This window comes from Oncorhynchus keta, chromosome 32, assembly GCF_023373465.1.
Source record: "Oncorhynchus keta strain PuntledgeMale-10-30-2019 chromosome 32, Oket_V2, whole genome shotgun sequence".
Taxonomy (NCBI): domain Eukaryota; kingdom Metazoa; phylum Chordata; class Actinopteri; order Salmoniformes; family Salmonidae; genus Oncorhynchus; species Oncorhynchus keta.
Window position 1 is genome coordinate 16,743,290 of NC_068452.1, and position 9,770 is coordinate 16,753,059.

At 40.3% G+C, this 9,770-nt stretch overlaps 1 protein-coding gene across 2 annotated transcripts in view; it reads left to right on the top strand.

Annotated features, from left to right (window-relative positions):
• The window catches only part of LOC118365169 (sodium channel protein type 4 subunit alpha B-like), a 64,220-nt gene extending 57,643 nt beyond the window's left edge, over positions 1–6,577 (top strand). For both annotated transcript variants that reach the window (XM_052490703.1, XM_052490702.1), the window contains exons 23-27: positions 1,563–1,616; positions 1,720–1,857; positions 2,013–2,117; positions 2,664–2,934; positions 3,071–6,577. In XM_052490703.1, coding sequence (XP_052346663.1) covers positions 1,563–1,616; positions 1,720–1,857; positions 2,013–2,117; positions 2,664–2,934; positions 3,071–4,344 — 1,842 coding nt within the window. In that variant the 3' untranslated portion in view covers positions 4,345–6,577. The remainder of the gene's footprint in view (positions 1–1,562; positions 1,617–1,719; positions 1,858–2,012; positions 2,118–2,663; positions 2,935–3,070) is intronic.
• The last annotated feature ends 3,193 nt before the right edge of the window (positions 6,578–9,770 follow it).

Sequence of the window (9,770 nt, forward strand, 5' to 3'; positions counted from 1 at the left end):
GTAAGGTGCAGTATGTATCTGTATAGAGTATATTTCTGTATGCTGTGAAATTCAAGTGGACTACTGTAATATGAAGCATTGTAGGAAGTATACAGTATACAGTATACAGTATAGTAACAGTGCACTGTACATTGGTGGACATACCTGTTCTCTCTTCGAAACGTTTGAACTATTGAGGACACGGTTGATCTCCCAATATTCGGCTGCACCCTTCGACCCGTCTCAGCCATTGTAAGGCCATGATTGACAACATGGTCTACAATAGTGGCCCCTATGTCCTCTTCTGCCTCTTCCTCTGTTTTGCCTTCCACCACGCATCCTTGCTCCTCTTCTTCCTCCTCTTGGCTGTTGACCCTGTTCGTTTCCTGGTCCATCCATTATTGGAAAATTGCAACTCTGTGTTGTGGTCTGTCTATATATGCTTGCCAATTGATTCTTCATGAGATGCAACTTTGAGCAATTTAGACAACTGGTTGAACTAACATTTTACATTCCTTCATGAGTGAGGGTCAATTTCACCTGCACGATTCATCAATTCACGTTTTTGTACAAAAGGTCTAATAGAAATGTGTAAAACTATGCTTGACAGTTTATGACAAATAGTTCAACAATTTTGCATGTAATGGCTTATGCAAGGAACTAATGCCTAGATGTTTTGAGGGGTAAGACTATTGAACAGAGAACCATCTACGATATTTTGATCAACATGACATGAGCAATTGATAATGTGGAAAAAAGCTGACACTTGTACATTATCAATTGCAATTTGTTCAAAAGGAATAAGAAATTGCTTTAATGATGTGCACAAGTGACTAGATGATTTGGAATTTGTACAAGTAGTATCAAGAATTGCACTTTTGATCTAAGAAATGCACCAAAGCGACTGAGAAAAACTGTAATAGAATGTTACCCAAGTAAAAGCTGCTGTCACCCAGTAAAATACTACTTGAGTAAAAGTCTAAAAGTATTTGGTTCTAAATATACTGAAGTATCAAAAGTCAAAGTATAAATCATTTCAAATTCCTTATATTAAGCAAAGAAGTCTGCACCATTTTCTTGTTTTTTAAAAGTACAGATAGCCAGGGGCACACTCTAACACTCAGACATCATTTATAAAAGATGCATTTGTGTTTAGTGAGTCCGCCAGATCAGAGGCGGTAGGGATGACCAGGGATGTTCTCTGTTTAGTGAGTCCGCCAGATCAGAGGCGGTAGGGATGACCAGGGATGTTCTCTGTTTAGTGAGTCCTCCAGATCAGAGGCGGTAGGGATGACCAGGGATGTGCTCTTGATAAGTGCACAAATTGAACCGTTGTCCTGTCCTGCTAAGTATTCAAAATGTAACGAGTACTTTTGGGTGTCATGGAAAATGTATGGAGTAAAAAGTACATACTTTTCTTTAGGAATGTAGTGAAGTAGAAGTAAAAGTTTGCAAAAATATAAATAGTAAAGTAAAGTACAGATACCCCAAAAAATGACTTAAGTAGTACTTTCAAGTATTTTTACTAAAGTACTTTACACCACTGCGGTTTCTTACGGCATACATTTTTTTCCCATGTCCAGGCAACGTTTAAAGGATGGATGGATATAATGTATGGCGCTGTGGATTCACGTTTTGTAAGACACTTCCTTCTTAATCCTGTAATAATAATTATACACTTTGAAAGGAGTATGAAAACCAACTAATTTATTATGATTGTATACTCTCTGTTCCAACAAGGTGGAAGACCAGCCCATATATGAGGATAATGTTTACATGTACATCTACTTTGTCATATTCATCATCTTTGGGTCCTTCTTCACCCTGAATCTCTTCATTGGTGTCATTATCGACAACTTCAACCAACAAAAAAAAAAGATAAGTAGCTGTCCTACAGCCTAATATCACTAAATACCAAACGCAGCATGAAATACATTTCTAAAACACATTACCACAACAATATGATGCACGTATAAATCACTAATATTTTAGGTCAATAACATGCACATGAAAATAACTGTATGTCTCTATACTTTGGAGGGAAAGACATTTTCATGACAGAGGAACAGAAGAAATACTACAATGCCATGAAAAAGCTTGGTTCCAAGAAGCCACAGAAACCCATTCCTAGACCCCAGGTAAGCATCGTGGTCCTTCTGTAGCTCAGTTGGTAGAGCATGGCGCTTGTAACGCCAGGGTAGTGGGTTCGATCCCAGGGACCACCCATACGTAGAATGTATGCACACATGACTGTAAGTCGCTTTGGATAAAAGCGTCTGCTAAATGGCATATATTATTATTATTATTATTATCTTCTTGGGCTACTGGCTAATTGCCTTAAGAACAAAATCATGTATATTCCATAGCATCTACAGTACTACTGTACGTGACCCACCCCTACACGTCATTTCATTGACAGTATTCTTAGTCCAAATACAAGTGTATCATCACCAATGTTGAAGAGGACAACATTCAGCTAAATACCACTCAATGAGAAGGTATTGCCCAGACTTTATCACTATCTGCTCTAGTCCGCTTCTGTTCCTCCCCCATGACAATATCTTTCCTTCCAAAGTATAGAGACATACTGTTATTTTCATGTGCATGTCATTGACCTAACATACCTCTAATTCAGTATGTTTTACCCTCTCCTTCTCTTGGTCTCTATTGATTGGTGGTTGAAGAACAAATTTGCAGGCCTTATTTTCGACCTAATCACCCAACAATTCTTCGACATCTTCATCATGGTGCTGATCTGCCTCAACATGGTAACGATGATGGTGGAGACGGACGGCCAGAGCAAGGAGAAGGAGGATATACTCTTCCTCATCAACCTGGTGTTTATCATCGTCTTCACCACAGAGTGTATCCTCAAGTTGATCGGACTGCGGCAATATTTTTTTTCCGTCGGATGGAATATTTTTGATTTTGTCGTCGTCATTCTCTCCATCGTTGGTAAATATGAAGAAATTATTGTATTCATTAGTCATGTAGCTACAGAATTCTTTATTTTTTTCTGAAACGAAACATGATTGAAGAACATAGTAATTACAGTGAAAACTAAAACGTTGTTATTTCCTTTCCATTCCAGGTTTACTGCTGGCGGACCTCATAGAGAAGTATTTTGTCTCACCTACCCTTTTCCGTGTCATAAGACTGGCCAGGATTGGTCGAGTTCTGAGACTCATCCGAGGAGCTAAAGGCATCCGGACACTGTTGTTTGCCCTGATGATGTCACTTCCTGCTCTCTTCAACATTGGGCTCCTGCTCTTCCTTATCATGTTTATCTTCTCCATTTTCGGAATGTCCAACTTTGCGTATGTCAAGAAGGAGTCCGGGATAGACGATATGTTCAATTTTGAAACTTTTGGCAACAGTATAATTTGTCTGTTCATGATCACAACCTCAGCCGGTTGGGATGGTCTCCTCTCACCCATTCTAAATAGTAGAGCTCCGGACTGTGACCCGGACGTGGAAAATCCCGGCACAGATGTAAGAGGCAACTGCGGCAGCCCTGGTTTGGGAATTTGTTTTTTCTGCAGCTACATCATCATGTGTTTCCTTGTTGTGGTCAACATGTACATTGCCATTATCCTCGAGAACTTCAATGTGGCCACAGAGGAGAGTGGCGACCCTCTGTGTGAGGAAGACTTCGAGATGTTCTACGAGACCTGGGAGAAGTTTGACCCTGACGCGTCACAATTCATCGCCTATGACATTTTGTCGGAGTTCTGTGACACTCTTAAAGACCCGCTCAGGATCCCCAAACCCAACGCAATCAAGCTGATCACCATGGATCTTCCCATTGTCCCTGGGGATAAGATCCACTGTCTGGACATCCTGCTGGCGCTGACCACAGAGGTGCTGGGAGAGTCAGCGGAGATGGATGCCATGAAAGAAAGCATGGAGGAGAAATTCATGGCCAACAACCCCTCTAAAGTGTCATACGAGCCAATCACCACCACCCTGAGGCGAAAGCAGGAGGAGGTAGCAGCTGTTGTTATTCAGAGAGCCTATCGTAAGCATCTGCTGAGACGTTCATTGAAACTCGCTTCCTACAAGTACCGCGAGAAGAAAGCGTTAACCAAGGAGGACGAAGCGCCGCCAGAGACGGAGGGAATGATTGCCATCAGGATGAACAAACTGTATGGAAGCCAACAATCACTCGGAGTGGATGAAACAGTTGTAGATATGGATTCTCATGAAAAACGGGAGAGCAAAGAACTGACAGAGACACAACCTCCTGTGGAGACTACTGAAGAGCCGCTGCCTGTGGAGCTTCAGAACGAGATCATCTTGCACTCTGCCCCCTTTGTCATCCCGGCCTCAATCCGTATCTCACAGCTGAAAGAGTCCGATGTTTGAAAAGCTAGTGCAACCAATGGATAAACACTGCATCATCATGGTCTTCTGTCTTTGACGATGAGACTGCTTGTTCATCTCCAAAGTCCAACTTTGGTATGTTTGGTTTGGGTCAGAGACAGGGTTCTCGCTAACTAAGACTCTGAGGGACACATTGAGCCCAGCCCACTTAATCAAAGAGATGATGATAGAACGAATATAGCAGTCAATTTAATTGATGTTGATGATGATAACCTGGAATGTATTGACTGAGAAATCATAGCTATTGTTGGCAAGACAATCACCAAAGCCTGAGCTGAAAGTTTTGGGCCCATTTATGGATGTAAGCCCAGTTGTGGAAGCAGACCCCTTGTAATATATAGTTGAGATCAATCGAGAATGAAATAGCCTAAGAGATAGGTAGCAATGTGTAAGATAACAATAAGTCTAGAAAACTCCGTCTCGCAAAAATATACCTTTCAGTCCCCTGAAAGTAATTTAATAAATATGTTCCTTTTCGTATTTTTATGCCTTTTTTTATTCAAGATGTATTCTTCCAATCAAATCTGCACTTTGCAGTGTTCAATTGCAACAAAAAAGGCGAACAATGTTCTCAGCTGTATCTTCAAAGTTGAAATATGACTCCAAAAACAGGATTCTCAAAATGTATTGTAGTTTTTTCATATGAAATTATGACTTTTGGTACCTCTGTCATTTTAACCAAAACTTTTATTTCTGCCCTATCATTTCCCAAATACCTGTATAAGAATGTCAAATGTTCAATATATTTTTCAGTGAATACAATTGTATTTTGAAAAGTTATTATTTGTTTGGTTTGACGTATTTGGCCAACACTTTTGTCTGTTAATTTTAAGGTATTAAAGCAAATACTCACAGTGGGATGTACAGTATATACAAAGGATTTTACGAATTTCTTAATTTTCTGTATATTTCCTTTGATTTGATTTTTAAGGTAATTTACGTTATTTTTTCTCATTGTAGTAACACAAGTAACCTAACACAAGTACTACTAACAGTGTTCGGTTTTTAATCTGCAATTATTTATGGTATTAAGCAGTATGATGATAGAAATGAATAATTACATATATTCACAATAGGTGCACATGCTGAAAATGTACTGGTCTGTTTATTGGAACATGGGGCTTTGTAACACCAGAGTTGTTGTTTTGATTTTCACAAGGGGCACATACTATATGTGTTAACTGTGTCGCTCCGGATAAAAGCTTCAGCTAAAATGACCATACAAGTCTTAACACAGAAATGTCTTAATCATGGGAATGCAGTAGGACAGCACCTTGCAACATCATTTGTACTATAGAATGAAGCCTTGTTAGGAATGCAGTTTATTCATTAAAAAGTGTCATGTTAACTACTTTTTAATGATACTTTAACATCAATCTCACCTAAATGTGTGTACAATATCTTACACAATCTCTGTTTGGAGAGGCACATTTGACTATTGATACTAATACACTCCGATTAGCGCAATCAAGCACACTGCGATTTCTTTGGAGACTTGTATGAGAAACACATGGATTAATTACACATGCATGGAACCAGCTTGAGTTAGTACTACAATTCCTAACTGCACCATCAAATGTGTGTCCGTTTGCGTTTTGAAAACAGCGTGTGGAGGACAATTTAGATCACATATATACATGTTCTATTTATTTCAGTGATCCAATCATTCTAACCAATTAGCACTTCATTACAAGGGGATCTTGAGTTTGAATTAAGGACACATACTAAGTTAGCAACTGCTTAACATTTTGTACAAGCTCTTCCATGTTTGTTAAACCAAGTGTGCCTATATGTCAGTGCTACCTACAACAGCAGTTCATCCACAGGTGAGAGGGGTTTGCCTCTAAATCAGGATCTATGCACAGTGTGAACATTCAAGCAGAGGACCTTGGAATTGTGAAATGTAAATGACATATATATCATGCACCATTGTTTACAAAAACTAATACTGTGTGAAAGAAATAGAGAAGGATGTCATATTGTATTTTTTTCTTCCTGAGGCTGAATGCAATATGCTGTCAGCGTTGCCTGTAAATATTGTATGTTCAATGCTCAATTGTGGAGTTTTTTTGTAGATTGTATTATCGACATAAAGAGCATTTCATTCATGTAATGATAAACTATAAATGCAAATACACAGCGGTACATATTGTGCTTTAAAGCTTTACTTTCTAACAATTCTAATACATTTCAAATAAAAAAAGAAATATGGGTTTGGGTGCTCTGCCAGTTGCATTGTATTTCTAAAATATTTTGGGAGGGATCTTTATGATGTCTTTGTTCACAGGCACACGGTATATGCCATCTGCTGGAGAGCTGTGCATGTCACAACTTGACTGCCTGACACGAGTAGCTTTCAGTTATCTCACTTTTACGAGTCACGACGTCTTTGTTCCCGGTTACGATCAGTAGCAATTTCCAGATGTGACGTTTTTCCTCTGGAGTACAAGAATATATGTAATCCCTTAGGCATTTGTGATTTTGTAGATTTAGTTCATTTCTCTATTTCCTGTGGGCAGTGCTTAACCAGCAGTCAGATATCTATTTAAACCTATAGTGTTAGGACTTAGTTTACAGTCCATAAATACTCTCACCTTATTATCGTGCCTCAAAGACATTGATTAGATAGTTCTCACAGCCATACCATAGCTTTATCTGTCATTGTAAATGACTTATACGGGATGCACTAAATGTTGTAAAAATCACTTATGCATATGAGAGAAACATCATTTATAATTAAACAGTGGTAGAACATTTAGTTGGTTTCCTGCCAACACTATCAATGCAGCATTACGTTTCAAAAACCAAATAGAACGCTGTGTTCCAAGTGCTAATCTCTGGTTGTGTTCACTTCACATGAAAAACATTAAGCTGTGCCTTCAGGACGTCTCACCCAGCAGGCATATGACTGCAGCAGCAGCAGTACTGTAATCAGAACCCGTTGGGTTTGGAGCAGTTGCCCTCCCCTCTTCCCCAGACACATGTACAAGCGCACAAACACACACACTCTCTCTTTTGGTCTCTCTCTCTCTCTAACCAGGCCCTTCCTTTAGGAGACTGGCGGGGGCAATGGGGCCTCTGGCTGGAAGTGTCTGCCGGACTATTCCTCTCCGAGTTCCAAGCATACAGCACAAGTCAGGGGTCATCGGTGCGTAACGACCTTAAGACAGCGAGGGTCTGTGTGTTCCGCATGTCTCTCTTTAAGTTTGCAAGACCAGGAGTGGGACCACGACTATAATGTTACACCCATTCACTCCTCACACTGACTGACCAATCCCTGGTACACATGCCGAGCTTGGCCCTATGACCAGGAGGTCAAGGAGATTAGCTACAGATGTTATCTACATGCTTGTGATGACTGGAGGGAAGGGGCTTGGGTGTGGTGACCATAATGAGCAAAATAGAGGCTCACTCAAATTCTATCACATCACACCTGCCAGCTAACATAACTTACTAGTCTAACTATCTGATAGTGTCATAAATGTGTTTCAAAATACAAACAAATGGTGCCATTATCATGTTATCATTTAATTCAAAGAATCAATTGCAAGATGTGTCATGTATAAGTGCTCTATAAAGGGTTAGAGAAAGCAATTTCAGTGTAACTTTTGTTTGTGTAGTCTATATGTTTTCACTTCAGTCGCTGAGCTGTGAGACTTTTCCTTACACTCACTTAGGACAAGGTTTCGTTTCAAGTTTTATTAGTGGGTTGTGCAGAATAAACATGGCATACACCATCCAACGAAATGCTTATGGCCAGGTTCCTTCTCGACAATGTAACAAGAATAAGAAATAACAAAAGACAAAGAATACGAACATAAAGTAAATGGCTCAGTAGAATATAATAACTATTTTAGCATAAGTATAATACAGGAATGCACAATTTACAGTACAACATTTACACATGTATGAGAGAAGGAAGGGATTTGGGGGGAATGTTTAAATTGTGCAGTATTAAATCTGAGTCTGTGCGATAGAAGAGGTTGGTAACCACAATTGTGATGCGTGTGCGAGTGATTGCATTGTGTGCTAAGGGTGTGGAGAGTGAGTACAGATGGTCAGTTCAAGTGTTCAACAGTCTGATGGCTTGTGGATAAAACTGTCTCTGAGCCTGTCGGTATCAGACCTCATGCTCTGATACCATCTCCCCGAGGATAAGGGAGGGAACAGCTTGTGGTTGGGGTGTGTGGGGTCCTTGATGATGCTGACATCCTATGGCACTGTTTTAGTAGATCTCCTGGATGGGTGGGAGCACGGCCCCACCGATGTACTTTACGTTTTTATAGCGTTACGCTGGCGTGTAAGTGTGTGTGTGTGTAAGTGTGTAAGTGTGTATACATGCTTGTGTGTGTGTGATTCGGGGGGAATAGCATAGCCAGAGAGTGCCGTGGATTTCGCCCAATGTAGTGAGACTAGTGAAGCACTGGCAGGGCTTGTCCTGTCAACACGTGGAATCTTCTCCAAACCAGAGTCCCAGCAGCTTCCTGGGAGTCGCAACATGAGAGGAGACAGGTGTTCTGATGTAAGACTGAGGGGGAGGGAACGAGGAAGGAGGGCAGACCAGTGGGAGGAAGGTTAGCGTGTGGAGAGGGAAAGCGAAAGGGATCAAGCGTTCTAATGTGAGTTATAGTCAGGAGGGGTAGAGAGAGAGGGTGGGGGGAGGGGGGTGTTAGTGAGGAGGGGTGAGAGGATCAGAGGAGAGGGTACAAGGGTATGTCCCCTCTGGAACCAGCTGGTGCCCAGTCCTAGATCTCCGATGGCAATTAGGGTCAGAAGTCAACCAGCTAGTGCATGGTACACACTGTAGGTACCATTCCGCCGCTCTGATGAGACGTAAAAATGGCAGCCATAAAACATGACACCATTTAAAACCCAACCACATGTCTACTACGAATTAAGGGCAAATATAAAAAAATATATAGAAAGTATAAAATACTTACAGTGCAGTAACAATTGACTTTGTGGAGTGAAGCTATGAAATACCTTACACTCACTCGTAGAAGTAAAAGTGCCTGGAAGAAACCTTTGGGTTTAGTGAAGGGAGGAGTAAAAATGTTTTCCTTTTTAATCATTTATTGTAGAGGTGGCCTCTTATCAGATTGGAGGCGGGCTTTCAGATAATTATTTATCATCGCCCACGTAAATGTCATTCCTGTTCATCATATTAAGTTTGTACACTGCAAATGTAAATGTTCCTTGAATATATATCCATGTTACATAGTGATATAACATGAATAATATTAACATTGATGATTGCATACAGTAATAAAGTAGTAACTATTACAACTTTGGGATTTGCATAGGCTCTTGAGGAACTTATTGAAGCTACAAAGTTGTCAGTGTTCAACCTTTAACATGTGATGACAATACAACTGAACAGGAATGACATTTACTCAAACGGGTGCTCC